Source organism: Polypterus senegalus, chromosome 8 (genome assembly GCF_016835505.1).
Source record: "Polypterus senegalus isolate Bchr_013 chromosome 8, ASM1683550v1, whole genome shotgun sequence".
In the NCBI taxonomy this organism is placed as follows: domain Eukaryota; kingdom Metazoa; phylum Chordata; class Cladistia; order Polypteriformes; family Polypteridae; genus Polypterus; species Polypterus senegalus.
The window spans coordinates 121,086,928-121,112,336 of NC_053161.1; the positions used below are offsets into that span (position 1 = coordinate 121,086,928).

Consider the following 25,409-nt stretch of genomic DNA (forward strand, 5'->3'; position numbering starts at 1 on the left):
TGATAGTGATGTGCCAACAATTCCAGCATTAGCGATATTCATGCAGTCAATTCAGCATCCATACTTTCATTTTGTGATTGTCAATTCATTGCTACAACACATTCAGCCACACTCAAACTGAAACCATTTTAAAGTCACTCTTCCACCCCATAACCTTTCTTTGGATTGTGGGAGAAAACTGAATTCCATGAGAGAAATCAAAAGAAAGACAAGGACATTTTTTGCATTCTACTTGCTCAAGAGTTTAATTCCTCACCTGAATTCTTTCTTTATGGAGTTTTCATCAGTTCATTTGACTTATACACTGGAACACTGGCAAAACACAGAGTGGCAGGGCATTCTTAAGCTGCACAGCTTATAAAGAGGCAAGAGTGATTTGAAGAGAAAAAACCTTTAGAAACCGAGGAAGAAGCTTTTACCATTAGTATTCATGATATCCTCAGAAATAATGATGGCTGATGTGGCACAAGAGGGAAAGAGCTCGAGTACAGCTTAGTTACGGAAAGACATGAATCAGGCAGGCATCCGTGCTATGAAGGCACACTGTTAGCAAAGACTTCAAAGACCGATGTAGGTGTTGCAGGTACAGAAAAACAAAAGGAAGAAATGACCTAAATATACAAAACAGTATATTTAGAAAAGGCTCCAGCTTTTACATTGGGCTCACAAAACAAAAAAGAAGAACAGAAAAACAATTATTTGAAGGACAGTATTGCAATAAAAAAGGAAAGCTGTTAACTAAACTCAGAACTGATTGCTCAAGAAGATCATTAGGACAGGAGTATTGAAGCCTTACACATTAATTTAAACGTAATGCATGGAAGAAATGAGCTTAATGCTGACTAAAATATGAATATGAAAGACAATGAAACAGAATTGTATGTTATGATTATTGAATAGTCCTTTAGAATAAAGAACCAAGTAGTGACTACACACGTTTTTAATAGAAATTTGAAGTAGCAAGTCAAGTACCCAAGGGTAGATTAGAAGGAAAGAGGCTAAGAAAACATCAAGTCCAGTACATGACCAATGAGCCTTAGACTGAAAGTGAGATTGTTATAAAACGGGCTACTATATAATCAATAAAGATTTGATTGATTAATAGACACAGCTGACTCACAGCTTCACAGATTTGGTTTCAAATTCTGACCTGGTTGCTGTCTGTGTGCAGTGCTCACATTCTCCACATGGCTTTTTTTTTGTTCTTAATGAACAACGTTCAGGAATAATATGTTAAACATTACAAAGGAAGAATGTGAAATGCAATCCTACATCCGGAGCATCCTGTGATTTTTTTATTTTTTTCCCACCACATCCACAAAAACAAGCAATTTAGGTTAATAGGCAACTCTAAACTAGCCCAGCGTAAGTATAGTGTGAGCAAAATAGTAGTAGTTACAGTTACCTGAAAAAGACAGGCACCCTGACCATTTCCTATCGATGCTACATTAGCCCACATGGGACCCTGAGCTGGATTTAGTGGGTTCAAAAATAGTTGAATTCTTTTATTCATGTTTATCTGTACTATAATCAGAAACCCAACACTCTCAAAGGGCTGTTTTTATCCAAAACATGATGGGGTGATGGAAATTTTTAAATGATGCATTTAAAGCATTATTTAATAAATATGGAAATCACTGTAGTGTTTTGAAATGTGAACCTACCTGCATAAATTACTTTTTGTAATCTGTTCCACTTAAAGTATGTGACAAAGCAGTCTTTAACAGTTACTTATTTTAAAATGTTCTAAATGTTCTGCTGAAATTAGAAGACATATTAATGAAATTCTGTTTTATTATTTTTGGTCTTCTAAGATTTTAACAAGGAGATGAAGTAAATCATATACTCTCATTTTGGAGCCCCACTTCTGCAGCATTTTTTTGAACATGACTGCATAGCATAATATCATTTCATTAATGATAGCTTCTTTGTTTGTTAGTTGCCTTATACATCACAGGGAGAGTAATATTCTTGTTTACATCAATTTTCAATACAAGTAAATATTTAGTAAACATTATGTACTTTTAATACAACATGCATTTTAATAATACAACATACTTTAATGTTATTTGGTAGTCCTTGAATGCTGACTACAGTGTTAGGGGAGCAGAGCCCAAACTCACATGTGAAAGTGCAGTCCTTAGAGATCCACTAACACACGGGTGTCGAACTCCAGGCCTGGAAGGCCGCAACGGCTACAGGTTTTCATTCTAACCCTTTTCCTAAACAGTGACCAGTTTTCACTGCTAATTCACTTTTTTCCATTCATTTTAATAGCCCTGTTAGAAGGATTCAGTCCTCTGAATTGATTTGTTTCCTCATTAAATGGCAGCCAAACAGAAATAAGGCATGAAACGTGCCAACAGATGACCAGCTAAACTGGTGCTTCAAACATCAACCAGTTTCTTAATGAGAAGCCAATGCTTGCTGTTAATTAAACCCATTATTTAATTCCATGGCTTGTTGCTGCTCTCGTTCTGCCACAACAGACATTTCCAAAACTGTTGATTTTCTGTTTTTCATAAAAAACATTGTTTTGGTGACCTGAGAGATCAGCCTTCCCAAGACCTTCACCTTTCTTTATTTTCAGATATTGTGTGATGGGCACAGGGGAGCTGGTCATGCAGTGGCTTGTTTTGTGCCTCATTATTGTTTGGCTGCTAATTAAGGAAAAAGAAATAACTAAGGGGCCTGAGCCAAGTTAATTAAAAGAAGTAATTAGCAGCAAAACTGGTAACTAATTAAGAAGATGGTTAGAATGAAAACCTGCAGCCAGAGTTCGACACCCCTGCTTTAACCAGAGAGTCCAAATGTAGTTACAGTATCTCGACATTCCTGCATTATTCGCTGGAATCTTGGAAAAATTGCCCAACAGTTGTTAATCTACCAAAGTGATGTGACGTGTAGGTCGAGAGCAACAGGCAGAACCTGAAACATGCTGCTGCCGAAGTAATTCACACATTATTTATACTGAGTATATTTTATTGAGTGAGCCCTCCATCCTAGGCAACAGGAGGCAACTGAGCACTTATGATCAGTTTTTACCAGGTCCAGAGAACTAAAAAAAAAATACATCTGACTTCACCAATTTTGTATTATGTTGTGTGTTTCTCTTTTGCTACCCCATAAAATAAGCCCTTTATTTGATGAGATTTTTGACAGTATGAGGAATAGGTGCTGCTATAGATCAAAGCGTGGAAGCATAACAAAGCAATATGACTGTAACTGCTGCCTTAGAGACCCTTGAGCAACACTTACATTTTAAAAAGCTGCCCTAATATATAAAACTAAACACAAATAAAAGAAACGGTAGGCATAAGATGTGAGATGTCACCATCTTAAACCAGCATCTTCTTAAAACATCAAACCACAACGCAACCATTTGCATAACAGAAAATCTTAGCCTGATTCTAAACGAATTGTCATTGCTATAGGATTCCAACGTAGGGATGATCTCCTGCTTGTACCTTAGCCTCATCATGCTATGATGATAGAGTAAGCCTGATTAAGGCACACTCCAGTTGACCCATTATCTAACAAGTAACAATGCTAATGAGTGGTCATTATTCATCTTTATTTTGATTTTTTTGTACTTATTTTCAGCTGTAAACAACTGTAGCCGCCTCCTACATTATTCTTACTTAAAATGTTTCCTACCTCATATGAGAACATTATTTTACTATTATGTGATGGGCAATTTTTTGGGAGGACAATGAAAATTAAAATTTGAAATATGGAACATTTCGCTTGTTGTTTTTTTGTTCTTCCTGTGGGCTTTTAGGCACAGTAGTAGTTTACTATGACTGGTGGCACTACTGTGCCCCTCTTTTATAAATATCACTTTCATCACAAGACTAAATGTTGTTGAATTGGTCATAATACCAGTACTTCAAGAGTAATAAATCTCTGTTGCTTGGAGGTTTTATTGTGTGCTTGCTAAGACTGACTATATGTATGCTTCTTTAAAAGTTATCTTTCCTTTATGCTGTACAGGCAGTATATACAGTACCTCTGCTGTTTACTGTCTTGATTTCTTATATCACTGTCTACTCCGACATATTACAATGACTGAAAAAGAACCCTGTTCTATGGCTGTCTTCATTTGAATTAAATTAATTTAATTGATGAGATGAACAAAACAGACTACTAAATAACAGTGGTAAGGAACACAATACCCTAAATATATAAACTCAAAGAAAATGTAGGGCTATACTATTTCTCTTATTCCATTATGAAGATAATGTGTAGGTGGGCGGCACAGTAATCCACTGATTAGTGCATTCGCTTTATAACAACAACCATACTAATTTATATAGCACATTTTTATACAAATGATGTAGCTCAAAGTGCTATAAAGGATGAAGACAGAGAAAAAAGACAAATATATAAAACATAGGTAATACTAATTAACATAGAATAAAAGTCAGGTCCGATGGCCTGGGAGGACAGAAAAAAACAAAAAGAAAAAAACTCCAGACAGCTGGAGAGAAAAATTAAAATCTGCAGGGGTTCCGAGGCCATGAGACCACCCAACCCCCTCTAGGCCTTCTACCTAACATAAATTACCTCAATCAGTCATGGTTTTTAGGCTAGCACAAGGTATTATTGCTAGTAAAGATGCAATCTCCTTGAAGTGTGCAGATTGTCCCTTTGTGATATGGTTTTTGTATGAGTACAATTAACAACATCACAAGAGGCATGGATGGATAAATATCTACTGTTTATAAGGAGAGTTGGTCATACTGTACATTTAAATGCATGCAGGGAAGTTCTCAATTATACTATTTAGAAGACAGGTGATTTTTTTTTATTAATTTGTTACCACAAGAGTGCAATTTTTTTATCTGTCAGTTGCTAAAACATGATTCTGTTGTGCTTGAAAATTTGTGAACACTTTAGAATTTTCTATATTTCTGCATAAATATGACCTAAAACATCATCAGATTTTCACTCAAGTCCTAAAAGTAGATAAAGAGAAACCAGTTAAACAAATGAGACAAAAATATTATACTTGGCCATTTATTTATTAAGGAAAATGATCGAATATTACATATTTGTGAGTGGCAAAAGTATGTGAACCTTTGCTTTCAGTATCTGGTGTGACCCTCCTTTGCAGCAATAACTGCAACTAAACGTTTCCGGTAATTTTTGATCATTCCTGCACACCGGCTTGGAGGAATCTTAGCCCATATCTCCGTACAGAACAGCTTCAACTCTGGGATGTTGGTGGGTTTCCTCACATTAACTGCTCGCTTCAGCTCCTTCCACAACATTTCGATTGGATTAAGGTCAGGACTTTGACTTGGTCATTCCAAAACATTAACTTTATTCTTCTTTAACCATTCTTTGGTAGAACGACTTGTGTGCTTAGGGTCGTTGTCTTACTGCATGACCCACCTTCTCTTGAGATTCAGTACATGGACAGATGTCCTGACATTTTCCTTTAGAATTCTCTGATATAATTCAGAATTCATTATTCCATCAATGAAGGCAAGCCATGCTGGCCCAGATGCAGCAAAACAGGCCCAAACCTGTTTCACAGATGGGATAAGGTTTTTATACTGGAATGCAGTGTTTTCCTTTCTCCAAACATAACGCTTTTCATTTAAACCAAAAAGTTCTGTTTTGGTCTCATCCGTCCACAAAACATTTTTCCAATAGCCTTCTAGTTTGTCCACATGATCTTTAGCAAAATGCAGATGAGCAGCAATGTTTTTTTTTGGAGAGCAGTGGCTTTCTCCTTGCAACCCTGTCATGCACACCATTGTTGTTCTGTGTTCTCCTGATGGTGGACTCATGAACATGAACATTAGCCAATGTGAGAGAGGCCTTCAGTTGCTTAGAAGTTTGTGACCCTTTGTGACCTCGCCGACTATTACACGCCTTGCTCTTGGAGTGATCTTTGTTGGTCGACCACTCCTGGGGAGGGTAACAATGGTCTTGAATTTGCTCCATTTGTACACAATCTGTCTGACTGTGGATTGGTGGAGTCCAAACTCTTTAGAGGTGGTTTTGTAACCTTTTCCAGCCTGATGAGCATAAACAACTCTTTTTCTGAGGTCCTCAGAAATCTCCTTTGTTTGTGCCATGATACACTTCCACAAACATGTGTTGTGAAGAGCAGACTTTGATAGATCCCAGTTCTTTAAATAACACAGGGTGCCCACTCACACCTGATTGTCATCCCATTGATTAAATACACCTGACTCGAATTTCACCTTCAAACTAACTGCTAATCCTAGAGGTTCACATACTTTTGCCACTCACAAATATGTAATATTTGATAATTTTCCTCAATAAATAAATGACGAAGTATAATATTTTTGTCTCATTTGTTTAACTGGTTTCTCTTTATCTAGTTTTAGGACTTGAGTGAAATGTTTTAGGTCATATTTATGCAGAAATATAGAAAAATCTAAAGGGTTCACAAACTTTCAAGCACAACTGTAATTGAAGAAGCCATTACATTATTTAAAAAGTGGTAATAAAAAACTCAATTATTATCTGTCACGTTAATATCTGCTTTCTTTACACTTTCTGTTCTTTTTTTTTAATTAGCTTTGATTAGGTATTTGATGTACTTATGGAAGTTCTTCCTCCGCCATACTCTGTAAAATTTTGAAGCTCAAGATTAAAAAGTCTGTAATCTGGAAAAATGCAAAACATACGAATAAATACGAAGAAATAGTGCCCTGCATGCAAAGGAAACTGCAAAGGTTAAATAATTTCCACTCTCTCGTTTGGAAGGCATCAATACTTTGAAATTGTTTAGAGAGCAGTTAATTTTCTGCCTCAGCAGCTTCATAAATGTGTAGCCTAGGCTCTCTGCAGTTTCATCAAACACATACTGTAAAATGAATATCGAATAGGGCAAGCAGCTTCACCAAATGAGTACACCAGTAAGCCTGCAGGTTCAGCACTGCAGCGCGTTCATGAAAGCAGACTGAAAACTATTTAAAGATGAAATCAATTCATGCGCATTTAAAAACTTGCATTTAGTAATCCCCTCTCATTAATTCACCTTTCACAGCACTGCAATTAACATTGCTTTGAATTCATAGAATGGAAGAGTTAGAAAGTCCAATTAACAAGACAGCATATTAAAATGTTGTCACCCATTAAAATTATTTTGTATTGCATATCTCTCTAGAATGAATAACACTTATTAAGAAGAAAAGTAGTTAAGTCTCTGACCCAGCTCTTCATTAACCATATTCCTATTAGCTGTACCTTGAGGCCAATATTATAATATGCTGATTTAATTGTAGTTATCACATATCAGATATTTCCCTTAAACAGTTTTCTGAAGTTTTTTTCAAAGGAATTTAGAACATAGTTACAGGTGGTAGGATGGGGCAGTTCCAGAATCTTAATTCATATCTTTGCCCAGGTTTGCACCAAACCCATTGTGCCCATAGCTTTTCTCTAGCATGGACTTTCTCACATACTACAGTAGTCATGCCTTTAAAACCAATTAGCTTATATACATTGGCCCATGTGAGTGAGGGGGGCGCATACAGTGCAGTGGACTTCTGTGTAATCTTTAATTGAAATAAGTGAGCTTGGAAAATGGATGGATGACAATAATATTGCCATTATGACTAAAAGAAACATGGTACATCCATGTGTGGCCTCATAAATATCGGCTTTTAACAGAAAATAGAAAATTGCATAGAATGACTGGCATTGTGGCACTGTGGTTAGTTTTGACACCTTATGCATTCAGTTTCCTAGATTTGAATCCAACACAGTTTTGCTGTCTATGAGGAGTGTGCATGGAATTTTCATATTTGTATCTCCAATCCCCATCACAAAGGTAGGCATTTTGGATTAGTTTTGAATTGGCTTCATGTAAGAGTTAATTTGGGGCTGTGCAAGAGAAGAATCTGCAATGGCCTGGTGCTCTAACAGAGTTGATTCCTGCCTTATGCCCAGTACTAACAGGATAAGCTCCAGCCCTCCATGGCACTGAACTGAATTTAGGGTAGTTTGAGTGGCACGGAGGTTGCCTAATGCTTTGTGGAGCCTGGCTTTGATCCGTGCAGGACTCAATGTTGTGATGGACTGGCATTATATATACAGCTAGCCAGCTTTGCCCGAATATATTTGTATAATGGGCTAAACTAATAAACCTTTGTGTTTCTAAATGTTGGGCCTTTTGTCATTGCTGGCTGACATGCAAGTGTCCCATTTGTCATCTTCACTACTATTCTGCTTTCATGAATCAACAATTTGTTGTTGTTGTGTATGATTGAATTCTTTAGTGTTGTAAACTCCTTGATGGGCTGTAACCATGAATGTCACTTCGTTCTACTTCCTGGTTTACTATTGTTTCATGAATAGATGTTTAATCACACATTAATGAATTGGATGACTTGTTGAATGACTGAATTATTGAATAAGATGTAAACTGAGCAAAACTACCATTTTTGTGTTGGTCCCTTTTTTGAACCCCTCTTTGTGATGAAACTTTTGAAACCCCATAAATTCTATATGTTAACTAAGTTTAACTCTAATATACATGCAATGGTAAGTGAACATCTGCCCAGCTGTTTTAGAGTTTTGAGTGATTTTTGTGGTTTCGACACTCCCATTATGACACCCTAGTGAAATTCTATGTCTTCCCTCTGTATTTAAATCTATATTTTAAATTCCATTATTATAAGTACAAAAAACCCAAGGGCATGGATGTTAGAATAGTTGTATGTAAAATAAATCTATTAGTCTGCTATCTTTAACTGTGTCGAGTACATGGAGATTGTAGATATTTATAATTGATGCAGCAGTACTTCATCTGCAACAGCTTCATCTGTTTCTATACAAAGCAAAATTGTGTAATACTTTTTTACAGTTCACAATATTTATTTTATGAATTTTTGGAATTGGAAAGAAAGCTTCATTAGACAACAGTTAATGTAGGTTTCATTTGAAATGTCTAGGACCGCACTATTTTTGTGAGTCTTCTTTTTGGGTAATATTTTAATAAAGCTTAATCATCTTCATTTCAGAATCTGTAAAAGGAATTCCACAGCCTGGTGGCATCAGTGGAAATGGACAGATCTCCACCTCTGCTGGTCAACAGTTGCCCTCTGCTATTCCTTCACCCACCACCAGCAAACCCTGGAGGAGTAAGTCAATGAACATCAAACACACAGCGACCTCTTCAATGTTGTCTGTGAAACAACCAAGCCCAGCCACCTCCCCTACGCCTTCCTCTGAACGCCTCAAACCCCCCTTTGCTGAGGTAGCCAAAGTAATGAGCACAGGACAAAAATCCATGCTAGAAAAATTTAAACTAATCAATACAAGGAGTTCCCCCAGACCTGCTCTTTCACCAAGCTCAGGATCCCTTGGAGAAGTTGGAGGAAGAGAGGAAGACGCATTATCAGAATGTGGAGAAACAGAAGGCTTTAGCAGTTATCAAAATAGTGGGGGTTCTGCATGCAGCAGTCCTAAACAGTCACCCAAAGGCACAACTCCACCTGCAAAGTCCTGCAACAAAACCCTCAGCAATAAGAAATCTCTGCCACAATCTAAAGATAAGGAAGACAAAAGCAAAAACAAAAGCAAAGCTAGTACTCCAAGTAAAGAGGAAAAGGAGCTGCTTGCGGAATCTTCAAAGAAAACCTCGAAAATTGCCAGCTTGATCCCAAAGGGTAGCAAAGCCCCAGTAGCAAAGAAAGAGAACCCTGTCCCTGCCTCCACTGGAATACCTAAACCTGGACTGAAAGTGGCGACGCCAGCATCCACTGTAAAAACTATAGGCAGTCCTACTGGTCCCGGGGGAAAGGATTCTGAAAAATTACGGACACCTAAAGGAAGTCAGATGCTTAATGTTCAGAAATCCCCTATTGACGGCAAGATCCCTGGTAGCTTTGCCTCTCCTGAGGGGAAACGGACGAGTATGGTGTCATCAACAAGCACTTCTGCACTTTCAGCCACAATGTCAGCAGTAGGCAATCAGCTAGCTGCAAACGGCATTGTCCAGCTCCCTCAGCAGCAGCAGCAATACAGTCATCCAAACACAGCCACCGTAGCTCCTTTCATGTACAGGTATGTGCTGAATTGTGAAAATATGAGTGAGTCTGTATTCAGTTTTACTTAGAAAGTAATTTTCCAATACTGTCAGATTCATGCGCTACAGTAGCTATTTATTACAGTAGATGATCTCCAGTTCTGTGGTGTGGTTTTCAAATTAGGGCCAGTGTTGCCCATCATCCAGGTATTACAATGTGTAGCCAATGGTTTTCCATATTATGCATTAAAGGTATGGGATTTCAAGCAGTGTGTGAAATACCTCAAATTAATTGGGGGTCCTTTTACTGCTCGGTGTTGGCTGAATACTGAAGTCTTACTTTGGTACTATGGAATATATAATAAATCAGCTATGGAAGATTCTGTCAGTTAGAATATGCATACAGTATCCAAAGTAGTTAAAAGTAAGCAAAGGCCATGCCACTTTGTACTTCTGATCATCAAACAGAGTGCAAGCACATTTAGATGCTGTGTAAAAGATTGCTGCAGCTCTGCTATAACCTTTTCTTCCTGCAAAATGCTCATTTTAAACTGTGCACCAATCAACAGCTCCTTCTGTTGACCCCTGGCCACTCCAACTGACAGCTGGGAATTTAACTCTCTTCTATAATTCTGTCACAGATTCATTACACTAATGGACTTATCCTTATGTAGAAGAAACATCCTCAGATAAACTTTGCCACTTTGCCATGGTCATTCAATTGTTGTTTTATAACAATATCTGGTTAAATTTTCTAATTTGCTTAACAGATAACATTTCTGGCAAAAGTCAGGACCCAATTTTACATTGCTGTCCAGAGTAGGAGCATCTCTTGTCTCAATCTGTGTGAAACAATCCCTATTGTACAAAATCAATGCCAGTATTCAAGTATTTAGCCAGCTATTCAGCCTAGATACCTTTTTATCTGTCCACATTGTACTTTCTTTAGTTGATCATTTAAAAAGAAACACATTGTTTAATGGTGTATGGGACAGAGTCTTCTCTTGATTCTTGCAACTCTGCACTAAATGTTCCACACACTACACCACCTGTACTAATCTAGTTTTAACTGTGTGTCATTTTATTTTACTTTAAACTGGCATTTCAGATGTCAAGATCTACTGTATAATGAGTGACCCCTCAGCTAAGATGGTATTGTTCCCTGTGTGCTGAATACTACTGAGCTGGACTAGCACACTCAATATACTATGGCAATGTCTAATATAATGTATAATATTAATACTGTGAAACTGTAACTGATAATGCTAGGTGCGTTGATCTTGTTGCACATATGGTCCCAAATGATGACCTCTTTAGACCATCATCCTGAATATAAACATCCATTTCCAGAAGGAGTCAGGGTGGAATAGTTGTCTATTGTTACTGTGCCTAAGAGCTGTCAGTGAAAAGGGAATACATTTTTGCCACCTGTCTTTTTTGGGTGATATTGCTTACGTCAGCTGAGCCCTGAAGGTGTCCCCTATGTGCACATGCGTGACTCTATCTATCTATCTATCTATCTATCTATCTATCTATCTATCTATCCCCACAGGGGATATACTTGGTTTCTCTGAAGATTGTGGTTTTCTCACCACTGATTGCAATCAACTTTCCATTAAAATGTAAATTTTATTACTAAGGATCGGAAGGTAAAATTATACACACCTGCACATTTCCAACAGCTAATTAAGAAGTGCATTTTACTGTTGTGAATTTTATAAGAAATGATTTTTAGTCTGATCAATCATTTTGTTGAAAACATAAAATTCCCATAATAAACAAGAGAGGCTAGACATAGATGCAGCCTTCGGTTATGTATTCCACCATCTGCTTTAGATCAGGGTATGCCAAATAAGCTAAACAATGCTAGATGTTTTTTTTCTTCTATTTATATCTTTAAATGATTATTCCTCAGCTAGAGACCTTGGGATTATCAGATTCAGATGATGAGTGGATGGATGAATGGTAATTAATCTAAATTTAAGATACTGCTTAATCTGATACTACCACTGCAGCTTTATTTCCCATTAACTGTTAACACATTGCTGTGCAGTTATACAGTTAGACCCCTTGATACTTATTAGCCCCGTTCTCAGCCATCTAAAACAGGATTTTTTTTTTTAAATTTAACCCTATTACTGTCCATAGTTAGAAGGTGAACATTTACACTTATGGGATGTTTGTGGTTTTATATATAATCAGTAGAGGAGATACTTTTGTATACATTTGATGAATGTACACGAATGATTCCTGAGTAAATGTAACGTATTAGTGCATACAAGCAGCATAGATTTGGAGATCTTAATAGCTACTGAGCATAAAGCAGAAATAATGACAGTAATTTTCCTGGCTCCATGCAGGTTAAGAACAAAAAAATACAATTTGATATATTACTGCAGAGGATGGCACAGTAGCATAATAGTTTGGATCAGTCACTGTGTTCATTGAACAAGTGCCGCATACACATTCTGGAAAGAATGACAAAAAAAAAACACTCACCTTTATACTTCCCTGATGCATTTATTCAATCTATACATCTATTTTCTCAGCTTGTTTATACGAATCCAGAGTTATGGGGATTCATAGCAACACTGAGAAGAAGACACGATTCAGCCCTCAATGATCTGTCAGTCCATTGCAAGGCACACTGAAGTTCAAGTTTATTGTCGTATAGACAGAGAACAGTGAAATTCTGATTTGCAGATCTCAGCAACATGTAAAACATTTCCACTTCTCAGTCCACTGATCAGTAAGCAAACTGGGCCAATTAAGAGTTGTAAGACTCATCACTTCCATTTTTTATACTTTACAAACTATGGTAACTTTTTCTTTCACTATTCCAAACTGACATTTCTCATAGCCTCTCATTATTATAATGCCACTTGTATTAAACAGTAGCAACAAGGGGACCAAACCCTCTCCTCCCATCCCAGTTTTCTACCTACCTAAAATCTATTCATCTCTTAGTTCATATATGTAATGGGGCAGTTAGTCTCCTACCTAAAGCCTTTCCGTCTCCTAGCTCATATATGTACATGGAGGATTGCTGAAGAAGCTGAAACACCTGGAGTTCTTCCTCTCTTTGTATTCTGTAAGAACATACAGGTAGTGTGCAAAATCCACAAAGACACTAAACCAGATGCAAACCCGGACTCCTAAAGTTGTGAGGCAACACTACTAACCACTGCACCTTCATGTCACTCATTTCTTTGTCAAGATAAACAGATAGTCCATTCCACTATTAGGAACACTTTCACACAAATGAAAATGATGCCAATTAAAGTTTTTCTGCATTCTGCATGCTGTTTCCGTACAGCACCACGCCCTTACGACTTAGCCCTGTAATCATTTACACACAAAAATGCTGCACATTATTTAAAATAAGAAATGCTCCTCCTTTGTGATTTTTATTATGTTACTTCTGAAGCTCAATGATGAAAATCACAGAAAGAGGTAATGTCCATTAATGTTTTGCAATAAAGACAATAATTCTAAAAAATTCACACAATCACCTCTTACATTTTCTTTATCTTTCTTTTGCTTTACGTACAGTATATCTATCTTTATTTTCTCTGTCCTTAATAATATTTACCAAAGTCCATTTATCTTGAATGTTTTAGAATTAAAGAAGTTCATCATCATGGCTACTAAGGACCAGTTGTCACCATTTCTGATTTGTTAGCATACATTTATGACTGCTTGTGTGAGCTTTGCTTCAAATAGAATTTCATTTCTAATAATTCAAGTAGAAGGGACACAGCATTAGCAAATAAATTACCTGACCTCAGGGCTATGTAATTACGAGAAATAAAAAGCACATAAGCTAAGAGACCTGTGGTTTTAAATGAAATAAATAACAAACAAATGAGGTTGGTAATTAATTGCTTAGTCTGCTCCTAAATTGCACAGTTAAGGAAATACACTCGACAAAAGATTCTAGATTAGCAAATAGATTGCACATTAATAGCTGTAAGAACTGTGCAGTAAATAAACTTCTGTACATGAGCATGGAGGAAATCAATGCAGTTGCTGGGAAAACAGATTACATATCCAAAGATAATAATCGTTTTGAGCCCGCTTGTAAATGGAGAAAGGAAAATAAGCAGGCCGTTTACACAAAGAGTTAAGGTAAAGGAATAAAATATCATCTCATTAACAGGTGTAGGGTGAATGAGAACCACCAGGTACAGTAAGTGTGGTCAAAAAGGAACCGCTTTTGAAGACCGTCCAGGAATGAAGTAGAAATCCCTTCCTGTTGATAGACAGACAGAAAGGTGAGTTAATAAGAACTCATTGTTTGAGGAGCAGCTCTTTCCATTTTCAGTGTTGCTATATTATGCACACAGTCTTTGAAGGTTTTGATGCACCAGCAGTAAAACATCTGTCAAATTTCTTTTTCTTTCTAATAACACAAAAACCAGCCGTTATTTCTGAAGATCATTTTCATAGAAAATGATACAGCTCAAAGTCCTTTACAAGATTTCAAAATAATTATATGCAATAGAAAAAAGATAAGAATAATAATACATATCCATCCATCCATCCATTATCCAACCCGCTATATCCTAACTACAGGGTCACGGGGGTTGGCTGGAGCCAATCCCAGCCAACACAGGGCGCAAGGCAGGAAACAAACCCCGGGCAGGGTGCCAGCCCAAATAATATATATATAGTATGCAAAAAATAAATAATGCACACTTACATCAGATAAATATATAATTAAGAGAAACAGAGTTTTAAGTATATGATTGTTTTTTTAAAGTCTGTAAATTACAGTACAAATGATAAGGTCAGTTGGCCTGGGTAGACAGAAAAAAAAAACTCCAGTTATGCTGGAGAAAAAATAACCAAGGCCTGCAGGGGTTCCAAGGCCAAAAGACCACCCAGCCCCCACTGGGCATTCTGCTTAACATAAATGTTCTTAAGTGGCTCCTTATTGTGGGCTTTTTATCATCATACTATACATCCTACAGATGTAAAGGAATAACTTGCTTTTATTATATCCAAAAACGACACTTTCTCTACCTAGGCCCTTAACATACCAGGGCTTTTGTAGCTGCAGACTCGCTCTCACTAGAGCAGGGAACACGTTTAGGCCGCATACTTAATAAAAGTCAAAGGTAACTGGAGCAACACACAATTCAGAGTACTACTGAATACAAAAATGGCTCAACAGAGATTGATTTCATGGCAAATTCAGTTAAGCAGTATACGTATCTACAGTAGTGTTTGTGACTACGAGACAGAGGATGTCTGCATTGATTAGAACAAATGGAGGAATGCTACTTTGTGGGTAATATATACTGTATGCATAGTGTGAGTGACTCTTGAGGCTCCAGCTTGCTACACTACCATGATTTCAAAGGTGAGATCTGTGTAAATAAATACATTTGTAAAAGAACTTAAATAATTTAATAAATAGGTATGGCTAGTTTTAACAACATATTGGTGTGTATGTGGCATAACAAATAAATATGTCCTATTGACATCAGTTCACAAAATATTGCCTAAAATGTATATTGATTGCAACATAAAGCTCACAAGGAAGGATTACCAAAAAGAGAGCTTGAAAGTTCCAAATGATGAAACAAAGAAGGATAATGCACACATTTTATCTTCCTTACACACACTTGAACCTTTTTCTGTCTAGAGGAATGACTCAACCACTTGTCCACCTCTCAAGGATCACTGAAGCACTCTCCATTTTCCCCCTCTTTCATTTCCCTCTCCCTATGTGTTTCTTGTTTGTGGCAGAAATTTACTGCTAATTAAAAAATAATAATTAGTGGCTTAACCATTTAGTATGTTCTTCAAAGTCTGTGCAAAGAAATGATTTGATAATTTATAATTAAGCAATTAACTACTGTCCAGTTTGTATGTGATTTTTCTGAAAGCTAAAAAACTGTCCCTGTAACTAGTCAATGATTCAATCAGATACCTTCCATACAGGATGAATTAGAACTGGTATAATAACCAACATCATATGAAACTATTCAGATGAAGTAGCAAAGTGATGGGAAAATAATACTGCTTGCTTTCTCATAAGGAAAGAATGTGTTTTTACCATCCATCCTGTCATTTTCTACACTGATATAATCCATGTTAGCATAGTATGGCATCCAGTGCCAATACTAAGTGTACTGGATGCAAAGCATCAGCCTAATCGGTAGTACAGATTGTCCTAGAGTGCACACTAATGCACCCAGTCTTACATTTACATGCAGGAAATACATGTTCAAGTTAAACCCTGATATCTTATATGTCTGCGGTGGGCTGGCGCCCTGCCCGGGTTTACTGCCTTGCGCCCTGTGTTGGCTGGGATTGGCTCCAGCAGACCCCCGTGACCCTGTAGTTAGGATATACAGTAGCGGGTTGGATAATGGATGGATGGATGGATATCTTATATGTTTGTGTACTTATATCAATCATAAGGCATACAATTTCTCCTACAGAAGATCTATAGCTACCCTATATACGTTCGTTTACCAGTTATCTCTGTCCAAATTTTCCTTTGAAAGGTCACAGGAAGCATCAGGAGATATGTAGGAACCAACCTCTTGTGGGGTAGGAGGAGCACCAGTAAGCTGTTTGATCCAATGTCTGAGCCTAACATAATGCTAGGAATCACCATGTCATGATTTGATCTGCTCCATATAAAGACTTTAACTTGGGTGCACAGTAACATTTAAATGTTATGCTGGAGTCACAATGAAATACAAGAATTTGCGCCATATTATAGGAGACTAGTTTGGTATTTTGAGAGTTATGGTTCTTTTATAATTGTTGTCTGCTGTCATTCACCCCAAACAGCTGTCTTGTTTCTTGTAGTCGCATTTAGTGATTTTTGCATAACAGTGTCTCCTGGGGAAATAAGACAGCACAAGCCAACAAGTTAAATGGAAGCTTTGATACAGTACTAGTTATATCCACTCAGGAGGGCAAATTATCCATTATATTGATTCACAGCTTGAAATTATGCATGTGTTAAAAAGGGATTATCCAATTGTCTGAAAAAATGTATTTCCTTCCCACTTGTCGCTATGCTGTTACTGTGTGTTTTGAAAGGTGCTTACCGTCCAACCTTTTCACTGCAGGGTGCTGATGAAACTAAGCACAACCCTTCTGCCCTCATCACGTTTTTCACCAATGAGAGTAAACATTTGCTTTTGCAGTTGGAGATATGCATAATGTAAATGACAGCTTATTTGTGTAAATGTTTTCAAAAATGAATGATTTGTTTTTATATGTTACTCACCCCATGTGGCTTGCAGAGAGGGCTGAGAAAAATTGTAATTTCATTTTTTCTTGGAAAATGGAGATAATGAAGCTTCTGATAGAATGGGTGTCTATGGAGACCAACACTGTTCAAGAACAAACAATATCAAAAATGTGCAAAGGAAACAAAAATCCTGTTAATCATGCATAATTCACAAGTCATATTATTCAGTTGTGTGTTTACAATGTTCATCTTTTTATAAATCTTATTAATCAGGAAAATCGATGCGGTGCATGAATAGGAGACATATTTAGTTCTTTTGAATTGAAGACCTGCCACTACTCATCATTCATTGGTCAAGAGTCTTGTCTTCAATTCAAGAGCTTGATCTCGTTTGAATATGCCTCCTATTCAGGCACTACTGATTTTCAATAAAAGTATTTTGGAATAGTGTGCTCCATAAATATATATTAAGCATAAGGGGGCACCACTGAGCCCCCAATAACACACACAATGTCCTCCAACACAACTCAGACAATGTATTTGAAATTTGCAAATGTACAGCTGGCCAGAGAGTGAATGGATGTGATCATGGTGAATTGGCATACTCTTTACATGTCTAAATTTTACTAAGGCTGAGGACAAAGGTGAGACAAGAAACACTTGCAAACATATTACAAAATAACTATAAACTAATGTCTGGATATTAGATAAAGTATGTAAAGTATAATATTTTCATTTATTAAATAAATATAGAAAAAAAAAAAATAATAAAATATTCATTCCATAACAGAATGTTCACTCTCAACATAATTTGTTGTTATTAATTACTTGCATAACTGACCTTTTTCTACTGTAGATGAATACATTTTTCATATTTAATTGAACGGCATGACCCCAGTTGTCTGCATGTGGCTTTCCAGCTTTTTCTTTCAGTCAGCCTTCTCCATTTTATTAGAATGCACCCTCTTTTTCTCTCCCTTACCCTTTCTTTCTCTTAACACTGAATATTTCCTGGTCATTACCTTTGATGCTTCCCTGCTTCTCACGTTTGCCTCTCAATGTACAAAATAGAACATTTCAGAAATGTGCCCCTCACTAATAGTGTGAGTGGCAATTTCTGTGCAGAAAGCTGCACCTGGCAGACATAAGGCTTTAGTCTCATTGTGTCAGGTTGTACTGCTCTGTGATTCCTAGGTTCAGGACCATTACTGAATTGATTTTGCAATTCTTTTAAATTTCATGCAATTAAAACTTTTTATGGGTTATTCTGATTTGGACATTCTGTTTTCTGATTCTGATGCATTGTGTGACTTCTGATATACCTGTTTTTCATTTTATGTAGATGTTTTGTAAAATTTCTAATTCAACTGAAGGCCTAAGTATTGTAGATGCACTTTTATGAGTCTTTATGTACCATCTCTGTCCTTGGTGTAGATTCCAAAAGTGTCATTACAGTCCAGATATGTTCCATTAATGCTAACTGGCTCTTTTGAACTAGCACATTGTAAGAGCTGTTTGTTCCTACTACAGAAATACATGGAAGCTCCTAAAAAGGGCTATAGAGTACACATAAAATATGCTGGATATTGATTTTTTTTTTAATGTAAGCTTTTTTTGAGCTGTATCTACATTAGATGTGATGTTTAGTTCTAGTCTTTTTCAGGGGTTCATATGATTAAACTGTTGCTTGTTTACTCTTCTTATCATGCACTTTTTACACAATAAAACTCTACAAAGTTCGAATATAAATCTTGATATTCCCAGGTTAATCCCCATTGATGACTACATTTTTTTGATCCAAAGTCACTTAACCCACTGTTAGTCTGGTGGCAAAGTATCAGTATGTTATCTCTTACTTGTAAATCACCTCCTGATGATATTTACGATAAAGGGAAACACATTAAATAACGCTTGTTGTTATTGCAGAAGCACATTCTGTTTTTCCTTCTTCTACTATCAAATTATACAGCTTTACAGTCCAACCAGATATCTGTGAGTTTCTTCTTTTCTGTATGTCAGGGTAAAGATTCTATAGTACTGTATATCGACAAGACTCTTGATCATCGATTTCTCTTTATGTTTTTAGTCTTAATGTCACAATTCATTATGGATTAATAAGTCTTTGAGAAACAAACTAAGCATCCATGCTGATATGCAGTTTATACTAATTCCTGCAGAGACGATCTCAGCAGAACTTGCATGTGGTCAGGAAACATTCCTCAGCACTGATCTCAGCACCTTATTATGTGCTGCTACATTTCAGTGGCAATGGTTCTCAGTGTCATTACACTTCATAATAGCTTGTCTAAATTGTGTTGTTAAAAGTTCTTCACCATCATTTCATAAATGTAATGAAGGAACAAGAAAGGTGTTTGCTGTTTCATGTAACTTTTCAATTTTTCTTTGTGGCCTGTATAATTGTCTGATATCAAAGAAAATGTTCTGTCTGTGGTTAAGAGTTAACAACAAGATGGCAGTAAAAGGCATTTTGACTTTCAGAAATATAGAATCCCCCTTTCAATTAGTTTCTATTTACAGAAGGATGCATCATTTTTATCTTTAAATACACAGCTGCTGGGCGTCAGCAGGAAAAGACATGGTACAGCAATCTCAGAACTCACAGCAGGTGTCTGCATTGTCAGAAGTCTGCTGCAGGTGGGCTACAAAGTGCAAGGGAATTTGTCGATAAGAAATCCAATATCAGTAAGGTAGACCTCTATATGCTACTTTTGATTGCATTTACTTTACCACCACCTAGATGTGTTGGCCATAATCCTTAATGATGTATTTCAGAAATTAATTTTCTAGGTAGCACAGTGCTTGCACTTTCTGCTTGGGGACTGGAACTTCCCTGGTTTGCTCTCAGATCCCCAAATCATGGCAGCTAACATTGGCCTAACATGAATGAGTGTGGGCATGTTTTCAGTGTGCCCTGACATGCAAAGACTTAAGTCTATCAGTGCCAAGACCAGAACAAAGGATCCATTTTTCAACCTACTTTTCCACTTTTGGGTTATTGCATGCTGGCACATATGGAGCTGACATGGGGTGCAACATCCCTAGATGAGTGCAAATGGTCTATTGCAGTGCACTCACTAATAGTGAACCATATAGATTTAAAAAATAAAATTAAATGAAATTACATTAAGCAACTTGTTGTTCTCCCCACCTCAAGATTTTAAGGTGTCTCCCAACAAAACTAATTTTTGTAGCAGGAACCTATTACTTTGAAAGCCTATGTAAGCAAATATTTTCTGTACAATGTAATACTGGGAAACCTAACCTTTTTGTTGTTACAGTATGTCTACTGATGAAAAGGGGAAGACTTCTAGGGTAATGGAGCTAATTAGGAGAGGAGATGTCAAAATAAAAACCAAAAGATTGTAACTTTGAATCTGTCTTATCTTTCATTGATTGTGAACACTAGACCAATAACAATAGAAGCCATAAAAAAAACATCTAAAGCACTAAAATGAATAACAATCATGCAGCAAATCTTTACATTTTTTTCACAAATTTGGATGAACGGGAAGTGCATTTTACCAACCATATTAGCTTGTTAAAGCAATATGTCAGAACCATGCACCTCTGAGGGCTGTTGCAGAGTAATACAACAAAACAAAGATGGCATCTGGAAAAAAAACAATATATATATAAATACGCATATAAAAAATGTATTGATGAATTACAGCATTCTAAACATTGTCACCTTCTATATACACCCCTCCCGATATCTACACACTCCATACATATCTTCTTTTGATTGAAACAGGTACTGGAAGTCTTCTTGCTTGAGGCTCTTCAACAGGCTTGCCATTTCTGTCTTCACTTCATCCTTTGAAGAACAATGTGTTCCTTTCAGGTCACTTTTGATTTTCGGGAACAAGTAAAACCCACATGGAGTTAAATCGGGCGAATAGGGAGGATGATCAAGGACAGGAATGTTTTTGTCAGTCAAAAACTGCTTTACAGAAAAAGCATTGTGTGCAGGAGTGTTGTCTTGGTGAAGCACCCACCCCCCTCTTGACCTGGGCGTTGAACGTCTTCCACATTTTCTTGTCCATCCTTGTATCATGTCTGCCAATCAAAAACTTGTGTGTGAGACAAACTGTTATCACTGTACACTGTTTTTATCATTTCATAAGTTTATGTGGCCGTTATGTTTTTGTCACCTGACAGTATAGCGACAACTTTTGTAGTGATTGTTGTACAGATACTGACTGGGCTATTCACCGGATATACCTAGCCGGTATGCGGTTTGAGAAGGCGTGTAGGAGGGGATATAGTTCTATGATTCATGTTTGACCGACCTACAGACAGTTTTCCCAGAAAGCCCCAAGCCCAGTCCAGTTATTTTTGTGCCTGACCTCGTATATACAGTACACATATTTATATATACAGTATGCATATATAAGAAAATCATTTCAGAATTGAGAACTGGTGCCACTACTTGGTTCTGCTACCTCAAAATCCAATATTAATGCAACTAAAAGAGCTCAAGGAAAAGAAAAAATGAATTTTTATTGATCCAAATCATAACATTTGGGTTTGCTATGCATCCTCAGTAAGTAAAATTTATGGAACTAATGTTCTCTCTTAAGTCATAAGTAAACATAAACCTAAGACCATCAATTGCCTAGAAATATTTAAGCTTTACTGATGAACACTGTGCCAAACCCTTCAGTTGTATGTAAAGCAATGGTTTCATTTTAAGCCATGAACAAATATGGCAAGATGAGGAATGTAGTTATGTAAATAATGGGAACACATATAAAATATTCAAAATGAGGGATTCCTGATATAATTAAGCAATTAACATCCCATTATGTTAACAAGTGTAAAAATGCTTTGCAGATGTACATCCTCATTATGTTCCATACCTTGGGTCCATTTGTTAGGCATTTCAGGTACAATGGCTGCTAAACCTATTGATGTCTCAGTTAAAGTACCAAAGGTTGTGTTAGCATTAGCATTGTAAGAAATTATATCATATTTAAGACAGCTGCAGATCAAAACACAAACTGTGATGTCCACTCATGCATAAGAAATGTAAGGTTCATTTGACTGCAAATGTCAAATCTAAGTGGGGAACAAGATGTTTTATTAGGCACAGTACATTGCTAGCCTTCCTGAGACAGAGATAGTGAAGACAGTGAGGTATTATAAATGCTAAAATGCTTATTTATTGATAAAGTGGTGCAAACAACACAGTGGGGGAAAAACATTTGGTCAAATGAGTCGTCTTTCGCAAATACAAATGGGACCTAGGAAAGTCAAATTTTTTTAGCTACATGTTGACATTTGTTTGGGAAAGAGTTTCTTCATTAAAATGTTCCAGAATTGTATGTAATTTATTGAAAGGGTAGAAAACATGTATCAATGTCCTGAAAATGAAATTGTAAACATGAATAACATAGTACTTACAGAATTTTCTCATTCTGAAGAGTAGGAAAAATATCTACGATAATTTAAACATCTAAGTACAAAATGATACTTGAGTATGTTCTTCTTTATTGAAAAAAGCATATGAAAAGTAATGGTAGGAGGGAGTGGGTTGCACAAAATGAACAAAAGATTGATGGTAGTACCATCTACATTACAAAGAAAATAATCTGCAGCTGTGTCTTTCACAGGTTAGTTGCTTTTATATCATGGAGACAACTGATGGTTGTGTGACCCTGTTTCAATACCTTATAGAGTAAAATGCTGATTTTCCGTGCCCTGATTTAACAAAGTTCCATGGTATCCTAGGTGAACCTGCAAATACACTACATTTCTTATAATTTATAAAAGCTTTGCAATGAATTATATGACATAGAGGCTCTTTGGTGTGGTGAAAGTCAATAACCAGTTCCTAGGGTTTGTTGAAGTTAAGATGCAGACAATACTCTTTGCACCAAGAACCTATACTCTGTCTCATCTCCTTTATCAGTATATCCCATTACTGCAGGATCATCTGAGAATTTCTGCAAGTGGCATGTCCTGGGTTATATTTGTAGTTGTAGTTGTACAGAGTGAAGAGAAAAGGAGACAGGACTGTTCTTTGGGCTGTTCCAGTGTTGTGTACATCCAAATCAGAAACACAGTCCTTGAGTCTCACAAACTGAGGTCTACCTAACAGATAGTCCATTATCCAGGACACCATAAGCCGATCCACCTACATTTCTCTGAGTTTACCCCTTAACAGAGATGGCTAAATGGTATTTTTTTTTTTCTCCAGCCTTTGGAGTTTTTTTTGTTTTTTCTGTCCACCCTGGCCATCGGACCTTACTCTTATTCTATGTTAATTAATGTTGACTTATGTTTATCTTTTATTGTGTCTTCTATTTCTCTATTCATTTTGTAAAGCACTTTGAGCTACATTTTTTTGTATGAATATGTGCTATATAAATAAATGTTGATTGATTGATTGATGATTCAGAATATGAATTGATGGTGCTGGGGAAATCAAAATGCATAATCCTCACAGTGCCGCCAGCTTTGTCCGGGTAAGAATAAGCCTTGTGGAGCAGATAGATAACTGAATTCTCCACTCTAGTCTTTGTCCAATAAGTAAACTGCAGTGGATACAGGTGGTCTATAACAAGAGGACTCAAATAGTCCAGGACCAGTCTCTCAAAAGTCTTTATGATGTAAGACGTAAGTGCAACTGGTCTTTAGTCATTAGTTGAAGAGGTGCTTGCCACCTTTGGAACAGGAATAATGTAGGATGTTTTCTTCAGCAGTGGTACTTTCTGAAGCCGTAAGACCAGACTGAACAGGTGACAAAAGACACCACAAAGTTTGTCAGCTCAGGCCTTCAGAACTTGAGGATTGATTCTGTCTGGTCCTGCAGATTTTCCTGTGTGTAGCTTCCTCAGTTGTCTCCTTACTTGCTGTTCAGTTATGGACAGTCCACACTCATGGTCAGAGGTGGACTTGTTAGTGGCCATTTCAATTGATGTGGTAGTAGTTGTTGGTGTAGTAGGGATGGTGAGGGGATGGGCATTGGAAGAAGGTGATAGTGGGAAGGAAAATCTACTATGAAATTGGTTCAGGGCATTAGCTTTGTCTGCATCCCCTTCTTGCACCTGAACCTCAGATTGTTTGAGTCCCATAATTTTACAAAGCCCATTCTTATCAATTTCATATTATTCTGAGTGAGTTTGCTTTCTATTTTAGCTTTGTAAGTTTCCTTTCCTTCACTCATCTTTTTCTTCCTTGGTTCCTTAGTAATCCAGGGCTTGTTTTTTGGAAAGCCACGCGTCTTTGTGGGTACTGCTGTTTCAGCACAGAAGTTAATATATTCTGTGATGCAGTGACAGAGCCCCTCAATATTGTCTCCATGTGACTTGCAATTATTTCCCAGTCTGACATTTGGAAACAGTCATTCAGAGCCATTTCAGCCTACAGGCCCCACTTCCTCACTATTCTGGCTATAATATAATATTATAATTTTAGCCCCTGTGTTAGGATATAGCGGGTTGGATGATGGATGGATGGATGGATGGATGGATAATATTAGCCACCTAATAACAAGCTGGGAATAAGATGAATCAGTTTGTGGTCAGATTTGCTTAAATGAACCAGTAGATTATACTTAAAGGCATTTTTAACAACTTTCTTATTTTCTCGAGTAAATCACAAACTATTGAAGGTTTGTCATTGTTCATTCGAAAGTCACATGGTTGAAGTCAGCACATATTATAACTGCAGGGTCAGAGTTTGTGTTCATTTAAGTGTTGGTGACAAAGTAAGTAATTTCCATTGCTATGTCCCCATTTACAGAGGAAGGAATACAGTATAAACATTAATAAGGATGTTGTAATTCATAACGTAAATTCATTTCGACAGCTAGGATTTCAATGTCTGAATTACAAGCTGTAGTTTTAAGTGCAATCTGATCCCTTTTACACTATTCCTCATTCACATAGATGACCAGTCCTTCTCCTGTCTTTTTTCCACACTGCACTGGGTCGCTGTCTGCTTGAAGAAGATGAAATTCATCCAGCATTAAACCAGTGTCTGGTATATCGGGTTTAAGCCAGCACTCCAGTAAACACAAAGTGCCAATGTACTTGTATGCTCATGACCCGATATAAGCGTAGACAGTTCATCTACCTTATTTGACAGCAATCCAATACTGCCCATTACAATAGATAGTAGACCAGTTCTAAAAAATTTTCACCTTGCTTT

The 25,409-nt window shown here is 36.9% G+C and overlaps 1 protein-coding gene across 8 annotated transcripts in view; it reads left to right on the forward strand.

The window, feature by feature from the left end:
• The window catches only part of nav3 (neuron navigator 3), a 544,841-nt gene that overhangs the window by 311,990 nt on the left and 207,442 nt on the right, over positions 1 to 25,409 (forward strand). For all 8 annotated transcript variants that reach the window (XM_039761717.1, XM_039761722.1, XM_039761719.1 and 5 more), the window contains one exon: positions 9,009 to 10,053. In XM_039761717.1, the coding sequence (XP_039617651.1) occupies positions 9,009 to 10,053 (1,045 nt within the window). The remainder of the gene's footprint in view (positions 1 to 9,008; positions 10,054 to 25,409) is intronic.